Genomic DNA, 21537 nt, shown 5'->3' on the forward strand with positions numbered 1-21537 from the left:
ATGAAACATCCTGCAAATGTTGTTTTGAGGGAGAAACATACATACAAAAAAAGAGACCTTGACATTTTTTTGTCAGAGAAATTTCTCCAGCAAGTCAAAATGAGTGAAATATTCTTTGCTAAATTGAAATTTCTCAGACCTCTAATTTTAAGGCCCTCAATGTAATCAGCCCTTCTGTCAAAGGTGGATGTGCTATGGGTAATGACATATTTTACTTCGGTTTATAACCCTCTGAGATGGTGTGATCCAGTCTTTCAAATCTACACTGAGTAGATGGGCTAAATGGACAGTTTTATAGCGTTTTGTTTCCGAACATCCTTGACACTGATTATTTGAAAAGACATTGTTTCACATCTGGGCCCAGATTTGCTTTTCTGCAATGCAGCACAGCATCAAAATGCAAACGCCAGAAGCGAAAAGCACAGTTCAGAACTATATCTACTGAGATTGACATGATGCTGCTGCCACTATCGTGCCAGTGGACAGCCAGCTTCCACCACACAAAGGGGGATATTTACAAAGAGGTAACACCATCAGAATGTCACTTTTGCCGACGTTCTGGTGACGTTAAGTATTTCACCTTATTTACAAGGCGGCGTTAAGCCACTTATCGTGGCTTAACGATGCCTTGTAAATAATGCCTCTATTCACACAGCACTGAGCATGAAAGGGGCATGCAATGGGTGTTTCAGTGGGCGTTCCCTGCAACACTCATTGCTTTATTACGCTGCACCCTATTAACAAGGTATGGGGCAGCACAAAAAATATTGCCAGGGAATATGTTAGGCAGGCGATACAAGTAGAAATGTTTAATTTCTCCTAAATTTATGCCCTTTGTATGTGTGCTGCTCTGCAGCACATATAGTAACCGCAAATCGACTGTAAAGATTGTTAATGTGCAGGAAGTATTCCTTCCTGCACATAAACAATCACCCCTGCAGCACAGGAACCCTTGCAACATGGCGCGAGGGTGTCTACGCTGGATCTAAGCAGCATCTTTAGCTCCCTCACTAGGGGAAATGCAGAAGTGTGCCCTGTTTTTGAAAATACGGTGCATCCCTATGTTTTGAAACTGACGGAGCGCAGCGTTGACAATTTTGGCATAACACTGCGCTCTGCCAGTTTGCCTACAGTCGCGCATCACAGTCCAGAGGTAATTGTGCACTGTCCAACACACGATCGCTACCTAAAGCACAGATTTCCATTACAAATCCCATTGCAGGTCAATTGCAGAAGGGCTGTAGCAGACATGCAATGTGTCGGTTTCTGGGGGCAATCAATGAATTCCATCCTTGTTGGTGCATACTTCCTCTAGAAATTAATTTTTTATGCAAAGGTCACTCATGTAACCCTTGTAGATTTTGACTATCTGTCAAAATCTATAGGCATTGGCTATGATCCACCCAAAGGAACACCCCATGGTGCAAAATGGTGCAAGGCGGATTTGCCACTGTGAATTATGCTGCTCTGCCTCACGTTACCTTTGGTTCAAAGCATTCATAAATCTTGTCACTGATCTTTTAATTACTGTAAGATCCTTAAGTTGCAAAATTGTTTCCTCTGTTTTTAGCAACAGACTTAAATGAAAGTTATTACACCAAGTGTAGGTTGTGCTATCAATGTATTGCTACTCATTTATTCAATGATAACTAGAAAATTACACTATCACTTTGCCTGAAATGTATTATCCAGAGTTTGCCTTTCTCAGTATTGCATGATAACTGCAGTGTGATTGATGTTAGTGGTACATTTGTAATAGTTTTGGAATGATATAGGGCCAGATGTATAAAGATTCCGTTTTGCGAATCCTAAATAGCGATTTTTTTGCGAATCGCTATTTAGAATTCGCAAAACGGAATGTATGTAAAAAATCGCTATTTTTTAGCGATTTCTTATTATTCTTTATTTGCGAATTCGCATTTTGCGAATTCGCAAACAAAGAAAAATTTCCAATGCACTCCTATGGGCCAGTAGGCCCATAGGAATGATAGTGCAATAATTCTCAAATTGCGAATTCGCAATTTGCTAATCGCAATTTGAGAATTATTTCAAGGGTGCAGGGGTGTCTCAAAGACACCCTGCTACACCCCTGAAATTTCCATGTGTGTGCATGTGGCACACTTACATGCCCTATGGGGATGTATGTGTGTCACATGCCACCCTCACAATAGCCAAATAGGGCATTTTTAAAAGAAATCGCAAATTACCACCAACTACAAGTTGGTGGTAATTTGCGATTTCTTAACACAAATTCGCAATTCCAAATAGTTACATACATATCATTTAAGGAATCGCAAAAATTGCGATTCCTTAAATGCTATGGCAAAATAAGGAATCGCAATTTTTAGCGATTCCTTAAATTGCGAATATTTGATACATATCAAATCATGCTAAAAGGCCGTTTGCGAGTCGCAAAGGCCGAAATTCTGTGAATTTTGGCCTTTGCGAGTCGCAAAAGCCTTGATACATCTGGCCCTTAGAGTTTAGAGGAGAGGGTACCCAGTTGCAACAGCGACTTACGGTCCTTCCACCTGATTTACAGATGAGCATGTCAATATGTCAGTATGTCAGGTATGTCAATGAGTGAGACTACTCAATTTCTTTCATTGACATACTCCTCCATCGAGCCAACCGAGTGAAGGCTGTCAGAGGGATGGACACTCAATGGCCTGCGCAATTTAGAGAGAGTGGTCGAATGACCAGTTTTCACTGTCTGTCACTGTCGGTTAAACCTGGAGTTAATGACCAGTTCAAACTGCAAAATGACCTCCACACCATGAGAAATAAGGCCCAATGCAGAATTATTTTTTTGAAAATACAAAAACATGTTAAAAGTTTGACAGATGTTACCGTTATTTGATGGAGCTGCTGTCAAAGTTTTAATACATTGACAGAAACCTCTGTGAAGGCAGTTCCTGCCAATGGTAAGATATGTCTGCTGGGCCTGTGGACATCTGTAAATTCAGAGAACTGTTGTTTCATCAGGAAAACAGAGTACCACCGCCCTGACAAAGTAATGACCATTCTCTGAACTACAAATTAGGCCCTACATTTCTTAATCATCTAACCATAAAACCAGTTTTCTTTTTTCTTTCTTAGTCTTTGGTAGTCATGCAGCACACTTTCCTTACCCATTTAAGATTCCAGACTTTTCATGGCATGTGGCATACATTCTATTCTCTTTTCTCTTGTCTCAAACCAGCTACTTCCTTGAATTCAATCATTTTTGTGCTTGTATGTTTTTAAATAGGTTTTTGATGTAGCACTGACATTACTCCAAGGTGTTCTTTACAGAGAACATTTGTTTTGGTCAAGAGGCAAATCCTGGATGAAAGGTAAACAACTAAGCCACTAAATCAAACAATAAGGTTAATGAAATGCAAAATTCAAATTCCCTTTTATTACAATTGACAGCAAGGCAGTAAGAATTCAATTAAAGGGATATAAGAAAGCAAGGGGCATATTTACAAGCCCCGATCGCCACCATAACATCACTTTTTTGGAAGATGTGGTGGCGATATGGGTTTCACCTTATTTACAAGGTAGCGTTAAACCACTTAACGTGGCTTAACGCTGCCTTCTAAATAAGGCCCCCTTTCACGCTATGCTTAGAATGAAAAGGGTGGGCAGTGGGTGTTGCAGTGGGCATCCCACCGCAACACCCATTGATTTTGACGCTGCCCCATATTTACAAGGATTTGCGTAAATATGGGGCTGCACTACAACTAAGACCTGGGAAAATTTGGTCTTAACAGGGCGCAACGAGGCGAAATGCCCTTTTTTCCTCATTTTTGAAGTTTTTATATGTACTTCATTGTGCACCAGCGCTTTCAGTATTACAGAATGGGCTGCACAAGCATCTGCAGCCCCTTCTGTAGTACCAAAGTGCCCTGGGGGTACGCAAAGCGGGCGCAAACGGCAGTTGCACCCCTGGGGCACTTCTATATATGGCCCCAGGTGTACTACTGGAAATTTCATGTGACAATTCCAGTGGGATCCTATTCCTGCTCTGCAGAGTCCTACATAGCGTAGAAATCTATGCAGAGTGAATAGAACCCTTTGATCAAATAGACATTTCTTTTTCTGCATGGAACACATTTGGAGGTGACTTATTCCCCCCTCCCATTTCTGAAGAGGATTTACTTCAGATATTGATTCAAGTAAATATCCAACCATTTATTTCCAGGGTGCAAAGGGGACAGGGAGAAGTATGGGAATGTTCACCAGTGCTCATGTTTGTTGGAGTTCCCAAACTTTCAAGGCAACCCTTGCATTGGAACGCCCGATTTCCACCCTTTGAGTTTATTTACTACTGCGGATTTCTCCTCAATTGTGTCCAGTGCTTAATTTGTAAATATATACATCATACCTACCAGATTTTTTTTAGTGCTCATGTTATCATATAGAAAGGCGAAACACAGATAAAGCAATTATACATGTAATTCCTGAGGCAGTATAAATACCACGATAACAAAGATATTTAGGCAGGTCGAGTATGGTGCATCTCTAGCAACTAAAAGTTGGATTCTATTGCGGTCATGTTGTATGCCAACCTTTCAATGATTGGTCATCTCCAACCAGCACCAGGATGTGGTCACCTGCGCCCCTTAGACAAACATTGGCCCGATTCACAAAGGTAAATGTACACTTTTGTGTAAGTTTGCTACTTTTAGGTATTCAGAAAGGTAAACTTAGACCAAAAGTCTTACGACTTTTGGTATTCACAAAAGGCATTTACTAGTAGTACACTCCGTGTGAGGCGTGAACTCTCCAAACTCGGAGTGGAATCTCTGCACTCGGGCAGAGATTCCGTACCGAGTGTGTAGGTTTCGCCCAAGTGCGGACGTAAAAATACTGCTTGTAAATGCCTTTTGTGAATATGAAAAGTCATAAACCTAGACTTTTGGCCTAAGTTTACCTTTGTGAATACCTAAAAGTAGTAGTCGTACACAAAAGTGTACATTTACCTTTGTGAATCGGGCCCATTGACTTTTCAATTCCCTCAACTTTTTTTTATTTTATTTTAATTTTATTTTCTTCTAAAATATTCTGGAGCAATCTGTCTATAAAACAGAGCAGTTACAATGATTATCTGCTAGAAAGCATAGTTCATCAACATGAACATGAAATGACTGCAGAATGTAAATATGGTCAGAACATAGGTCATCGAGTACTTCGTGCAAAGGATACATTTTCACTTCTGTCCTCATAATAGTCTTGCCATTTCACCCAGATCTGTTCATCCTTCTCGGTTCAGCCACAATACTCACAAACTTGTAACTCAAATAATCTGTATCGGTTAATGCTAGCCATCCACTTAGTGAGGCTAGGAGCCAGATTTACCAATTTCTCATGCAGTGCTGTCCAGTAGCCGCAAATGCTGCTCTGCACTGCATGAGAAGGAGAGAGCAGGAGAGAGCTAAATCTAGTGAACTATAGCACTCTCCACACCTCTCCCGAGTGGTGTAGTTAGCTGCCGGGCGCCACAGTGACACATTTGTGCCGTAATGCCAGGGTGTCTCTGTGAGCCAAGCATAGGTTTTGTACTGGTAGGATACCCTTCCAGTAAAGATACTATGCTTAGACTAATTTTAAACATTTTCCCACTTTTTATGTGTGCTGTACAGTGCAACACACATCGAAGTCAGAAAATAAAGGAGAAAAAAAGCACTTCTCATGCACTATTTTCTGACACTAAACCCTGTCTACTTTATTTAGTAAATTGGGTTTAGCGTCAGCCTGGGAAAGTCCATGCACCACCCATAGTACGCCCCCTTGGCGCTAAGTAAGGCAAAGCTGCTTTGTGTTACTTTCACATTATTTCCAGAACCTAACAAGTTGAGTGCTGGAAAGAAAATCAGACAAAAAGATTTTGCGCCAATTTGAGTCACTTTATTGATGCAAACACGGCGTAAAATCTTAGAACATCTGCCCCTAGGTGTGTTTAGAGTTCTCCATGTCTGTCAAGTGCATGCCCCTTTTAGCAATCACCAGGCCAAGTCCCAAAAAATAGGTGTATATATATTAGTGTAGCTACTGATAGATCACCCTCAATCTTATGCCAGTATCTTTGCAAGCTCTGCACCCTATCCTGAGTGCAGGAAGTCTCTGCGCTCGTGTTACACTGCAGGCATGTAGATGAGCCTTCCCTACCCATCCTCCACCATTGTTCCTTGGGGTAGTGTACATGGGGTAGAAATGTCATTTGTATTAATCTAAACGGCTCGACTATGGGAATTTGTTTCAGGCACATACAGGCTTTCTTTCTGTCCACATCCTCACTGTCCATGCTCGTCAAGCCGACGTCCTGCCCACAGTCAGTCTGACTGTCATGTTTCTGCTGGCAGTGCCCCTGCAGTCACTATCAGTGGAAAATTAACACTGAGGGCAGTTGTAGGTTCTGAGATACTTTTTGCCTGTTTCAGATGTCCAGGCAACGCTGGTGGTCCTCAACAGAATAAAAAGATCCCCACACCTTGAGAGATAACTCCACTGTGTCAGGGTCATTAGTTTTGTGCTTTTCAAAAACAAAACTCACATTTTGTAGAGCTTGGTATTGTGAAACAAAAAGATCGCAGAGTGTCCATGGCCATATGAAACATGGTGGCTGCTCAGTAAACTTTCATTACCGTCATGGGTGCAGCTCTTATGAAAGCATGGAGATCTTTACCACGTAGGCAGAGATCTACGAATATGACAGTTCGCAATCCTCAGAGTGGTGGAGGTTATGATGTCTACCCCGGGTGGATGGCGTGCCAACCTCAACAACTATAAATGATACTTAAAGTCCAGAATATTGACTCGACTCATGAGTTGCACGCGAGGATCAAAAATGGATCATACTAAGTATCTGGGCAGAGAAGATGTAATCTAATAAATATTAACATTTCCTAAAAGGACAGGTTGTGAGAAGAAAGTGCCCCAAATGGTCACTATCACATCAATTTACATTGAAAAGACATATTGGAGTAGTGTCAATAGAAGTAGTGCCTCTGATGTAATGGGAGGTCAAGATCATGGACCTTGATGGAGCAAAATAACACTCCAAGACTGAGAAACAGAGCCTTGACTTATGAAGGTCATGGCTTCTTTTTGGTTCACCAATATCACTACATTTACTATGCCCTTATCAAGTATCCCTCTTGGACAAGGACATCTTACATAAATTTTTGAACCCATTGACTGCCTCAATCCTACCACCTCCAAGAACATTTATCTTTTGAAGACAAAGAAAGTCGATGGGAACCGTGGTGTATAAGCCAATAACGATTGTAACCTTACAAAAACAGTAAAACGTACTGGATGCAATGCCTAAGACTCCTGAAAAGTAGCATAATTGGCTGTATTGACTACATATGTAGGGCCGAAGGAATATGTGGACTAATTATGGAGCTACAAATTCAGCGTTGATCAAAGGTCAGATTACATAGACAATTTTGGTTGTGGTGCAATTTTCCAGCAACATTTATGGATTATGTAGTCTGCACTGGTGAATTTTTGCACCAATTTTCATAGCATCTGATGTGTAAAAATTACATTTTACAGCAGTCGATTACTCTAAATGTTGGTGTAAATGATGCTAAATGTTGCACTGCCACAAAAGTGATCTTGGTAATCACACCTCTGGTATCCATTCAATACCACCAAAGCTGATTCAGGAACTGCACCTTCACAGCCCTATTAAAAACAATTCTGTAATATTGTATTTCTATTTTTTTCTACAAACAACACATGTATTGCAAATCTCAAGACAGTCGTAATACATGCTGGTTCAAAAGAAAAACATTGTCCTTCTTGGTTAGAAATCATAAATGCTTAGCAGTGGCTAAAGTGGACCATGGGTGTCCACGAGTACTTACAATAACCCAAAAATGTAGATCGTCTCTTTCCAATGTAAATCATCCTCTTCTAGAAAGCACATGGTACTCAAAGCTGCTATACATGTAAAATAGCATATTTAAGATACACATATCAACATACCAAAGAAGGGGCATATGGCCACACAGTTCTCAATTTAAATATCCAGTTGTATTATATCCTCCTAGAGAAGGCCTATGATTGACTTGCAGTGTGGGTATCACCAATTGATGATTTTATGAAATTGTACAAAAAGTAAGTAAGTGGTCTTGATCCCCAGTTAAGCAACTACCAAATACAAGTTTCAAAAGATCTTTATTCGAATTAAAGGAATTCATAAAAGCACATATACAAGTATACAATCCATGATAAATAAATGACAATATAAATCAATCAACAATAGTTAGCCATCCATCATTTTGCGAGCGCGGGCAGCAGTTTTTAAAAAAGTGCAAGTGCGACAGATTATCTCCTCATTGTCTAGTGCAGGTAACAACTGGTAAGATTGGTCCAGGGTAATTGGTCTAAGTTTAAAAAAAAATGGAATTAAAAACCATTTAGTATATTTCCGGTAATAATTACAGGAAAAGAAAAAGTGCAAGTCATTTTGGGTGCTTAGCCCATTACAGGGGCAGCTTATTTTGTCTGAACTTGATTGGTGGCCCAGGGGAAAGTTGAACAAATATCTAACGGAACCAGCCCTTAGTCGAAACAACAAGCTTCTTTCCCATTGAGACATAGATAGGGTTAAGTACAAAGCCAAGGGATATCCAGGTAGTTCCATATTCAGATACCTAGCAACTGTGTTTTTTCCAGATTCCATCTTAAGTCTATTTGTTGAATAAAGTGCGTATAGTGCTTCCTTTAGTTCAATTTTCTTCACCATGTTAACATTGCTAGGATTGGAGAATATCATGTCTTTCCCTATACTACAAAGACTGTTATGAACATAGGAAAGCCATGGGATCTTCATCCCCCTATCACAGCTTAGGCAATCGGTTATTATGTCTTGTGTCAAAGTTGCCAAGTTATTACTCCATACCGAGTGCCAAAATAGCACCGGTCGTGCACTAATGAAGTCTGACACAAAATGTAAATTTAATTCGGTGTGCAAAATATAGTTGGGAGTAGAAATTGGCATACTTAATAGTTTTCTACAAAACGGGTTTTCCTCCTGCTTCTATTTCCAATGCCCCATACTTCGGCCCCGTAGGTTGCTACAGGCACGCATTGGAATATTCATATATTGATTCTAATTTATTGAAATTTCAATGGCTTGAAAGAGCAACAATACAAATGTTCCCCTTATAACTGAAATCCAGCAGTACCTATTGCTAGTTAAAATAATATTATCAATGTATGTCTTTCAGTGGTGTCCAGCAGCATGCTGTGGATTTCCCTGACCGCTTTTGGTTAATTTTAATATGTGCAATTTATACAAAACAAATAAACAACGAAAGTCAGGAAAAGAGTAGTTCAAGAACGCATTTGGTTTGTGACTTAACCACTCTGGGAAATTGTACTTTAATGAGAGCAAGCCCTTCGCTCTTGATTGTTTTGCTACTTGAAATGAGTTCTTGTTATCAATCTAATGTTTTCACATGCTCCACCCTAGATGTTAGTTTTCAAGGGAAAGGATGTCCCTCTTTGTGACACCACTTGGTCTAGGGGCTTACATTGCTCCACTAATCCTAAGATTGTTGAAAACAAACCACAGTTTGAACAGACACCATTATCTTCATTTATGTACTTATTTAGGGTTACACTACCTGTCGACTTTGATTTCTCTTCAGAGATTATAACGGGAACACTTCGAGATGTGGGTATGGCTGGGAAGTGTCCTGAAACAAAAATGTATTGCATAAATATCGTTTTTTTCACAAAAAAACAGCAGCCTGGTGTGTGGTGTAGGAAACAAAAAAAAACATTGCCCAAAACTAAATCCAGCCCAACCCAGTGTGATTCGCAAAAAAATCCTTATTGAAATACACTGACCTGCTTCTTATGTGCTAATTCTGAGGTGAATTAATGAGGCACATTATATAACGATTTCAACTGTTTTAAATGGCGGAGCAAAATGTTGTTTGCATGTTATATAATAGAAAGTGGAACAAAGCAGTGTTTGCATCAGAGCAAACAATGATTGGCATATTAGTCTCTCTGTGTCATGCGTGTTGTTTCCTACTGCAGATTTGTTAAATTGTGCCAGTATTGGCAAAGGCAACAGTGGGAGCCAGCCATCTTGGAATGGTATTTTCTATAGTTCCAAGATATTCGTTATGTTATATGTTTCTCACTTCCAATGCCATTGAACTACATACAATAATGTTCAGTCATCTTAGAACATTATTTGCTCAGTAGAATTACAATCCCACTCAATTTTGGCCTGGTTACATCCAAAAAACACATGGGCTCAGACTATGCACTCATGTGCTTTTGAGTTATATACACAAATGACTTGAATTAGGAGTGCAAATTTCACTTTTTAAATTGACTGTAAGCTTGCAATCACAATCAGATGTACTCATGCGTTGCATGACCCAGTGTGTTTTAGTATTGTGTATGAGTAACTTTTCATCCAGGGAAGGGAGTGGGCATTTGGAGGTGGGCATTCCTAGGGAAGTGAGTGCTTCCCCTCAAATTCACAAACTTAGCATGAATATCCCTTTTCCAAAAAGCCAAGGGTAGCAAAGGTGTCTTCCTGCACACTTTGAACTCCAATGACATCACCAGGTTGACCCCCTGCCATGCCCTTAGTCCTTCAACAGCTACTTATAGAAAGCAAACGGCTCTGTGAGACACATTTTCTTTGTATTCATGACATCCACTACTTGACTTCTGAGGAAAAAGATATCAGGGAGAGTGACAAGTATATTAAGTTCAGACGCCAGAGTTTGGAAACTGTCACCGCTGGCTGCTCACAATTCATGTCAATGGAATTTGTCGCTGTTCCCAAACAGTTCTACACCCATTACTTCACTGGAAACTGTCAAGAGATTTACTCCTGTCAGATTCCACTTGGATTCAAAACCATGGCCCTGCTTCTAATGATAGCATAGGAAAAAGGAAAATTGTTTAATAAGCGACTGTATTATTTGATGTTAATTTAGGAACACCACCACCCATAGCAGGGATGATAACTGTCATCCAAGCAGCTAGTGCAATCGATGATAGCTACAATGGATGTATGTCGTTACTACTCATGCTTTTACAACGCATGCCTTTACCACGCAACTTTTACAACGCAAGTCGTTACAACGACTTGCGTTGGGGGGGTGCTGGATAGTGAATAGTTTAATTTACTATTCCAACTCCAGTCCCCGTGGATAGTAGGGAAGGTTTTGGATAGTAAGTTAAACCATTCCCTATCCTACAGCGCCCACCAGCGCAAGTCGTTGTAACGACTTGCGTTGTAAAAGTTGCGTGGTAAAGGTAGTTCGTGGTAAAAGTTGTGTTGTAAACGGTGTTCCCCAGCTACAATACCACCATTGAAGAAGCGAGGGATAGCTATATAGCTATAATGTTTATTATTAGTACTGAAATAGCGTTGGAAATTTCTAAGTCATTAAAAATTTCCCTCAGTGATGGACACAATGATACACTCATTCAGTTAGACCTGTTGGTGGCTTTCGACACAGCCCCCATTACATTCTACTACAATGCCTGTTTAACTGTGGAATCAGGGCAATGATCTTAGAGGGGTTGACCTCTTACCTAAAGGAGTGAGAAAAATCAGTTTGGACACAACTACCCTTCTTCAAGGCCAAACCACTCAAATGCGGGGTACCCCAAAGATCCTTACTAAGCCCAACATTTTTCAATGTTTTATTGTCTCCACTTGCCACCCTGGTAAAGTCTATCAGCATCACTATAGTTTCATATGTCGACAACACTCAGTTGTTTTTTCCTGTGAGGGCAACTCAGACACAAACAAGGAATTATTTTCTAACTGCATGAGAGCAGTCTTAAGCTGGCTCAAGGAAAGTCAATAACAATGCAACTCAGATAAACCTGAAATCCCATTGTTAGCGTTAAACAATAGTGCTTGGTCCAAGGAAGGACCCCCCCTCCCCAAGCAATTCAGGCAACGAAAAATCTGGGAGTTATCTTTGAGAACGTCTTATCCTACAAGACCCAGAACCAGTCAGTTGCCAGAAACTGTGTATGGATCCTAACGGCACTGAGAAAATTCATATCCCTTCTTCCGTGCGAGGCCCACAAAGTGGTAGTTTAAGCCATGATTCTCTCAGTCTAGACTAAGTGAACTTCTTGTATCTGGGACTACCTGCATACCTAATCCACCGTCTTTAGGTAGTCCAAAACGCAGCAGTGCACCTTGTTTTCAACCTCATAAAAGATACCCCTACCACACCTTTCCTCACCAAACTGCACTGGCTCCCAGTCTGCCAAAGGATCACCTTTAAATCACTTACTCTAGGACACCGAGCCATGCACAACGCTGGCCTCATTGTCTGAATAAAAGAATCTAAGAGTACCAACCATGCAGAAATCTACAGTCCAGTAAGACTCACCTCATATCACCCCGTTTAAAAAACACACAAAACGTGGAGGGACCTCTTTTCTAGTACAGACAGCCAAAATATGAAACTGCCTGTGAATTCAGTTTAGAAGCATAGAAACTGAATCTGCCTACCACAAATCCCTAAAAACCTACCTTTTCAGCCAATAATGACCTCGCTCCTCCTCCCTATGTTACTCTTCTTGCCGCTCCGGACCCTCAATTAGCTGTTCGCGCTATGCAAATAATGTCATTTCATTCATTCATTGCGGATACAACAAAAGGCATAAGGAACAAAGGCCACCTTGGAAATCTGGACCACACATTATAGTTAGCCACGGGTTATTGAGCACTTAGGGCAGAGGTCTTCAAACTTTTGGATGCCGAGACCCCCCTGTCAACATTTTCAAGCGTAAGGACCCCTCCTGACAAAAATTTCTAAACCTCTAGGTTATGAGGAAGGTGAGGACCTAATTATGCGACAGGCTTGACTAAATTGTATGAGCAGAAAATGTAAATAATGTTTTGTGATGCTGCGTATTTTGGGGTAGCATTGCTTTATTATTTAGAATTTTTTTAAACGCAGTAATACTGAGGAAAGATTTCACCCCATCAGTACCAGTTTATAACCAAAATACAGCAATTAACATCAGAAAGATCTCTAGTCAACCTCTGTGAAGGGCCTCCCAATCCACAGGAATACGCGCTGCCACATTAGAAGCTCACCTGGCCATGGCCGGGAGCAGCAAGGGTGCATTCAAACCGTGGCGGTCTGGTGCAGAGTTAAGCAGTTTACCCATGACTCTTTCCTCTCACCCCTTCCTTCCATCCCTCTCTTCTCTCCTTTCCCAACCCCGGATCCCCCTCTCACATTGCAGGCAGATGGTTATTAGCCCCAGGACACCTTTTGGTAACAGTAGCGCACTACAAATGTAAATAATAGGCAGAAGCAGGGGATCCACCAGACCCAAACTTTGGGGAGGGGGGGGGGGGGGGGGGGGGGGGTTAACACTCCCAGCCAGGGCTTGTCCTTACTCTGACCTAAGCCGGTTGCTGAACTTCGAACTCCCATCGGATTTTAGACCCAAGAGGAATCCTTGCCCCTGAGTGCTGCTAGCGCTGCTAGCGTTTCTAACCTTGCTGGACCCGCTTTGCGGGTCCCGCTGCGCCGTGTGCCTGGAGGCGCTTGTCACCGTGGGTTTGCTGTTGCTGCAAGGAGGAGCAGGCAGGGCAGAGTGTCGGCGGGGCTGCGAGCAGGCAGGGACTCCAGTGTCCAGGAGCACCTGCGCGCCCATTGAACACACCTGGGCTGCTCTCCCCACTGGACACGCCCCCCGCCTGATTGCTGAAAAAGCGGGCATTCACTTGTAATCCCTGGAATCCTTACTCTGACCTAAGCCGGTTGCTGAACTTCGAACTCCCATCGGATTTTGGACCCAGGAGGAATCCTTGCCCCTGAGTGCTGCTAGCGCTGCTAGCGTTTCTAACCTTGCCGGACCCGCTTCGCGGGTCCCGCTGCGCCGTGTGCCTGGAGGCGCTTGTCACCGTGGGTTTGCTGTTGCTGCAAGGAGGAGCAGGCAGGGCAGAGTGTCGGCGAGGCTGCGAGCAGGCAGGGACTCCAGTGTCCAGGAGCCCCTGCGCGCCCATTGAACACACCTGGGCTGCTCTCCCCGCTGGACACGCCCCCCGCCTGATTGCTGAAAAAGCGGGCATTCACTTGTAATCCCTGGAATCCTTACTCTGACCTAAGCCGGTTGCTGAACTTCGAACTCCCATCGGATTTTGGACCCAAGAGGAATCCTTGCCCCTGAGTGCTGCTAGCGCTGCTAGCGTTTCTAACCTTGCCGGACCCGCTTCGCGGGTCCCGCTGCGCCGTGTGCCTGGAGGCGCTTGTCACCGTGGGTTTGCTGTTGCTGCAAGGAGGAGCAGGCAGGGCAGAGTGTCGGCGGGGCTGCGAGCAGGCAGGGACTCCAGTGTCCAGGAGCCCCTGCGCGCCCATTGAACACACCTGGGCTGCTCTCCCCGCTGGACACACCCCCCTGCCCTCCCACCAATTGGATAGGTGCACCAAGTATAAAACTGATTACATTTTCCGCTAAGCGGGAGCGCGCCGGGAGAAGCCCGGGACAAGGGCGGGACCGTCTGTGGCCATCAGGGGCCGAAAGAGGCTGGGCTGGGCCAGCCCTCTGATATCTGCCCAACGGTTCATTCCACAGTAAGTGATATTGAAGCGCTGTACCCTACTGGCGTGAAGTAGAGCAATGTCTGCCTCTACAAGTATTGTCAGTGTCAATTCGACAACTCCACCGGTCGAGACCGGACCACTGGCAATTGGTCCTTTGGATAAATTCTTTTTTAACCGTACATCTCTATCTATTGACAAAGAGTTATCACTGGCCGAGAGGCGCGCAGAGCGCAGACTATCCATTGAACTACTTAAAAATTCCACGGACAAGCATTCTATTCAAACATATCCCGCCCTGGTAACACCATTATCTTCAGTAAATCTTCCTGCCGTAAATGAGCGATCTGACGCACCCACAAATGTAATAAATAAGGACAATGTTATTGAATTGACTAAATCCAGTGGGAGTCATATTAATCCTACGTTGCTTCTTGACTCTGGTGTTCAGGTTACCCTGGCTCAACCCAAGCACAGATCTAAAAGGAAAAGGACTGCCGTACCGAGAAAATGTAAATTTGTGGCGAAACCCCCTCAAAAGCATAGGAAGTTACACAAAACTATGAGTACTAGAGAGGTTGCCACTGGAGCAAATTATAGCACAGAAAGTGTACAGAATGGAAACGCTGCTCCATTGGATAGCCCAGTCTCTGAACAGAATATCTCTCCTGATACTACCCCCCCAACTGATGACAAGTTGTCATCACTTGTAAACCTGATCCCGGAACTAGAAAAGCTGCTTAGACTAATTCTTACCCCGATAGAGGATCGAATTGCCAAGCTCTCTGATCGATTAAACCATTTCGAGCAGGCAACGTTAGATAACTTTTATTCCACAAAATCATTGATTAAAACTAATGCTAGGGTGGATGTAAGTACTAAGCACCAGGGTAATACTAACTACGCTACCCAAGACAAGGGAAGAAGGCCACAAACTAACCCCCCACTATCATCCAAGTCAAGTAACGCCATTGTAGATACAACTCCCAAACCCACTGAATTGGTACATCCAGGCCCTGCTTTAAATCCTCCTAACACTATAAACCCAGCTCAGTCTGTGGTTCTTCAATCAACATCAATACAAATTCCATCCCCTGTTGTTGGACTGGGTAAGAGTGGTCTGTTTAACTCAGACACTCTGTTCATCACCACCCCCTTTTTGTAAATCGTTTTTGGCCACTATAGGTGTGGCAGGGTATACTCAGACATGAGTCCCTTTCTCACTGCTCCATCAGGATTCAAGCAAGCCGGGCCGAAGAAGGCTGAAATGCCAGAAACCGGTCCCCGGTAGCTTGTCTCCTTTCTGGTGAAGAATTGGCTTGGTAGTTTGGTCTGCCCTGTTCCCATGATGCACTGGGCCAGGGACAGACTGATTTGCATATAGCCAGGTTCTGAGCTGGGATGGGGCAGTGAGATAAATAACGGTGATGGATCAAGCCCTGATCTTTGGACTGGGTAAGAGTGGTCTGTTTAACTCAGACACTCTGTTCATCACCACCCCCTTTTTGTAAATCGTTTTTGGCCACTATAGGTGTGGCAGGGTATACTCAGACATGAGTCCCTTTCTCACTGCTCCATCAGGATTCAAGCAAGCCGGGCCGAAGAAGGCTGAAATGCCAGAAACCGGTCCCCGGTAGCTTGTCTCCTTTCTGGTGAAGAATTGGCTTGGTAGTTTAGTCTGCCCTGTTCCCATGATGCACTGGGCCAGGGACAGACTGATTTGCATATAGCCAGGTTCTGAGCTGGGATGGGGCAGTGAGATAAATAACGGTGATGGATCAAGCCCTGATCTTTGGACTGGGTAAGAGTGGTCTGTTTAACTCAGACACTCTGTTCATCACCACCCCCTTTTTGTAAAATGTAAGTTCTTCAGCGGGTAAAGTTCCAGTACCTACAAAAGCACCCAATAAACAGTTAGTACCAAACAATCCTGTTGTTGGTATAGGGGCTAATGCATGTCCTCCAGCGGGTAAAGTTTTAGTACCAACCCAACCAATTAATAACCAGTTGGTGTCAAACAAACCTGCACTTCGCCCTGTTCCTATAGTTTCCAAATCGATCCCACCACCCTTGACAAAACCACCACATAGAAAACCCCCAGTGAATCTTACCCCTGATTCTTTCCCCTACGTAGCAGTCCTTATAAATGTTCCACCGCTATCTATAGGACAGAGAGAAACCTTCCAGATGCTTAAAAACAAGATCATGCACTGGTTAAGGGAGAATCGACCTCTTCCAGGAGACATCGATGGGTTAATCATAGGGGTAAGGAGAATAGATTGGATAGGGTATACAACTAAAAGTCTGGGTGGGGATTGTATTGTGGTTAACTTTCAAGACCCAAGGGTGGCTGGATGGATAACTAGACAAGGATGGGGTACAAACAAGGGAGGTATTGGAATTGTAGATCTTACCTTTTTCTACCCCCGCCCAACCAGTGTATTGACTAGCCTGCTCAATGAACCATAAATCCCCCCACTGTGCCATGGCCAATCATCCCCACACCAGCTCTACCTCTACTTGCTAACTATACTACATGTATGAACTATAACCCTCACGTCGGATGGCAGGACCAGGGATGGGGATGTTGACAAACCACCAAAGAGTTGTGTAGTAGTAGTGGAGGTATCATTAATGACTCTAAGGGGACTTGTGAAAATCATGATGTTATTGCTGGTACAACCTTAATTGTCGGGTTCACAGAGAAGGGGAGTTTTGTTGTAGAGGGAGGAGGTGGGATAGAAAATATAAATGCCAGTGTTGTGATACCACCCACACCAACAGTAAACATGGTTGTTGATATCATTGATGATCCTGTGAAGGTCGCTAACAACATTGAAAGCCCAATGATTTCCCAAGTGTGTCTCAACAATAGCAATTCCAGCGGGATTGAGCCTAGCTTTGGTATGCTTCTATCCTGGAATATTGCAGGGTTGGGTAGTAAGTTAGACTCCCAATCTTGGGTGGAATTTATCAATGGGTTTGATGTTTGTTGTTTCCAAGAAACCTGGGCTTGTGACCCCGTCTTTCTTTGTGTTTATTTAAACTTCTCTATACCAGCATCCAAAGGTGGAAGGGGTCGGCCTATGGGAGGCCTTACTGTATGGATAAAACAGGACTTGGACATCACTATTAAAATGTTGGACTTGGGAAGTAGCGATTTACAACTGTTAAGAATCTCAACAGAAAAGGGGTTGTTAATGGATTTGTATAACGTCTATGCAAGAGGCAGTAACACAACCAACTCTTCCACACTAGAGGTGCTGTCTGCCTCCTTAGAAACCAAGTCCCAAGATAGTAGGGTAATAGTAGCTGGGGATCTTAACAGGACTTTTGAACCTCTTGACTGTACAAATGATCCCTTAGGGAAGGATGAGGACAATCTTTGGGGAGTACCGCCTTTATGTTTAAACCCCGTCCCACGGTGGACAAAAGACATCCTGTTATTAAATGCTATTCGTATGGAATACGGTCTAAGAGCCCTGAATGGGAGAACCCCAGGGGACAAGGAGGGCAGTTGAACTTTTGACAACGGCAACAGCAGGAGTAGAATTGATTATATAATATGTAGTCTCCAGCTGTGGCAGGGGGTTATTGATATGGCCATTAAGCCTAAAATAGAAAGTGATCATAACCCCCTTTGTGTGACCCATAGGTGGTGGAATGTTGGATTGGGAAACTTGCATCTAAGGAACGACCAGATCCCAGTCATGAGCAATGATGAACGTAGGTTAAAATGGCCAAGGGTACTGGCTAATGAGGAAACAATGACCTACATCAACCATGAGGTGGATAACGCAATTTCTGCCATGGAGGCGGTAGATTCCACAGTTCCCGGGGATAGGGATATCACAGACATCCATAATAAGTTATTTTCCCTCCTTAAACCATGTTTTCTGACCAAGATCAATAAAGGGAGGAAAACCCAGGATGTTGGCAGGTGGTTTATTCGCGGGGACACGCCGGGACGGCGTCACCAAGCGCTTTATAAGCCCCTTTATTATTATTATAATCACCAATGTAGATCTGCACGATTGGAATTGGGTCAAGCTATTAGAAACAGGGACAGTGCTGCGATTAGAGTGACAAGGAAATTGTATAAATTGGCCATTTCCCAGGCCAAGAGGAAATGGGATGAAGACCACTGGGCCGAGTTAAAAGAGGCTTCTAGTAACAAGGATTCCAGGATCTTTTGGAAAATTATTAAGTGGGGTAGAGGAGGTGGCCCCGCAAAGCCTGATAACAATGTAGCTGAAGAAGCCTGGGTTGAGTACTTCAGACCACAATATTCCGAAGTTACGCACCCCGGGGTAGGGGAGGGCATAATGCCAGTCTATGCTATTGATAATTTGTTCTCCCCTAAAGAAGTAGAAAATGCGATTAGTTCTGTGAAATGCGGGAGAGCACCAGGGTTAGATGGGATACCCCCGGATATCTTCAAGTATGACATGAAGAGATGGGCGAGGTATATTTTCTTGTTAGGAAATGCTCTAGCCAAGGGGGGGGTGGTTCCCGAGCTATGGAAAGGAGCAATCATTATTCCCATTCACAAGAAGGGAGATCGTTCACTCCCTGCCAACTACAGGCCCATAAGCTTGATAGCAACCGTGCAAAAAGTAATGGGGAGAATGGTTACAAATCAGCTTATGGACTGGGTGGACGACAACAACGCTCTTTCCCCATATCAGGCCGGATTTAGGCGAGCAACCAGTACTATTGACCAGGTTTTCCGCTTTACCATACTGCGGTGGAAGACGGTTTTACTTGGAAGGGGCTGCCTGTATGTCGCATTTGTCGACCTACGGGCGGCATTCGATTTGGTCCCCAGGTTTAAGTTATGGCTGGTCTTGCAAAAGCTGGGGATTCCTGCTGAATTGCTCACCCTAATCATGCGTCTGCATGAATCTAATTTCGCAAGAGTTCAGTGGGGTGGGAATGGCGAGTCAACTTCAGACTTCCCAGTGGAAAGGGGGGTCCGACAAGGCTGTGCCATGGCACCCTTACTCTTCTCATTATTTATTAATGGGATTGTCGAGCAAATGTTGAAAGCAAGCGTAGACGCTCCATCGTTAGCGGACGTCAGGGTCCCGATCCTGATGTTCGCTGACGACACCCTGATCTTGTCAAAAACCCCTGCTGGGCTACAACGCGCATTAAATATTTTTGATATTTTTTGCAAAGAGCACGGCCTAGAAGTAAATGTGGGGAAGATGAAACTAATGGCCTTCTCCCCACGCCGTAAAATTTATCCTAAGGTAACCCTGAATAATAGCAAGCTAGAGACTGTCAAGGAGTTTACATATTTAGGGGTACAGATAGCAGAGGGCCCTGGCTGGTCACATCATCTGGAAAAAACAGCCCTAAAACACCAACAGCTTTCAGGTGCATTGCGGGGAGAACATCGAAAATCTAAGACGAAACCGATCAAACCCGCCCTTCTAGTGTATGACGCAAAGGTTTTAGGCGCCACCTTATACGGTGCGGAGTTATGGGCTTGGGATAATCTTTCGGCCCTACAGACATCTGAGAACAAGTTTCTCAGAGGGATCACAGGCTTCCCACAGAGCACCCCCCTATTGCCATTGTTCCTGGAGTTGGGTAGACGTCCAATTAGCGATAGAGCGCGACTGCGCCCCGTTCTCTATTGGAGACGTCTTTGGACAACTCCTGAGATTAGGCAATATGCTGATGGTTTCCTTTCGATAATTAAGGAAGACAACTTCCACAAGATAAAATGGCTTAAAAATCTAAGGGCCATGTTAATTAACCTTGGGTTTCCCCATTTTTGGACCAATCCAGTGGAAGAAGTCTTCCCAAGCAAGGAAGCCCTCAAATTACAATATTGGGACTGGGTGGGCGGCAATTTGCTGAGAGGTGTTAGGTCTGACTCTATGGCGGGTCGCTTTCTGGAGACAAAAATCTGTCCTATCTTAGAAAATTACTGGGACACTATTACGGTCCCAATGGATAGAAAGCTTGTCTTCCAGCTAAGATCTGGTTCTATTCCCCTAAAGAAACTAACGGCAGGTTGGCAGAGGTCGACTAATATGTCATGCCCAGTATGTGAAACAGCTGTGGAGAGCGTAGGCCACTTTCTATTTGTCTGTAAAGCCTACTCATCACCTAGGAGAGTATGGCTTACACCTGTATGTAAAAATCTTGGGACACGTGATAGCGCAGTGGCATTAAGAATTTTGTGCACATCAACTCAGGAGTCGATAGTTATTGGGGTAGCCAAATACTTGGGGTGGGCCTGGGCGATTAGACGGCGATCTTTGGGGGGGTCCAGTTAATAAGGTTTTTTTTTTAATTGTCTACAAAATCTTAAACTAATTTGTTATATGTAAATTTTTCCATGCTGATATTGTATGAGCTTGCACAGAATGTTTATATGAATTTGTACCTGTTAAATGATATGCTTTTTTATTCTGTAATGTTCAATTTTATGCTGTGCTTTTATGAGAAATTATCTCGAATAAAGCTTGTACAACAACACTCCCAGCCAGGGCTTGTCCAAGCACTGGTCGCACACGGTGCAACAGTCTTCCCACCTTCTCCATGAATTCCCTCACTACCACTCACCAACAATACACCTCACCTCTCTATAGCACCTGTCTGACAAACATTTCATTTTTTTATAGCGCTACTCATAGTTTACTCACACTCAGTTCTGTGATGTGCATGGTACATCTTCTTTGTACCAGGCACTTTAACCTTCTGCACTGTGTGGGTGACAAGAGTGCCCATGTAACTGCACGGTGAGCAATGCAACAGTGTGAGAGTAGGGTAAAAGGAGTGACTGCAGGGTGAGTGAGGTGACCATATGAATTTGGGTTCGGCTGTAAGTGCAGAGTGGGACGAATTAGTGCATGGTTAGTGATGGCCTTGTTTGAGTGAGCTACAGATTGAGCAGTAAGGGGGGACAGGTGAGTGAAGTGTCACATGAGTGCAGGGTGAGAAGTGTGCTCGTGTGACTGCA

The 21537-nt window shown here is 43.5% G+C and overlaps 1 protein-coding gene across 2 annotated transcripts in view; it reads right to left on the reverse strand.

Annotated features, from left to right (window-relative positions):
* The window catches only part of HNF4A (hepatocyte nuclear factor 4 alpha), a 400042-nt gene that overhangs the window by 273074 nt on the left and 105431 nt on the right, over window positions 1-21537 (reverse strand). For both annotated transcript variants that reach the window (XM_086932563.1, XM_086932560.1), the window contains exon 2: window positions 9627-9698. In XM_086932563.1, the coding sequence (XP_086788689.1) occupies window positions 9627-9698 (72 nt within the window). The remainder of the gene's footprint in view (window positions 1-9626; window positions 9699-21537) is intronic.

The sequence above is a fragment of the Lissotriton vulgaris genome, chromosome 7, assembly GCF_964263255.1.
Source record: "Lissotriton vulgaris chromosome 7, aLisVul1.2, whole genome shotgun sequence".
NCBI lineage: Eukaryota > Metazoa > Chordata > Amphibia > Caudata > Salamandridae > Lissotriton > Lissotriton vulgaris.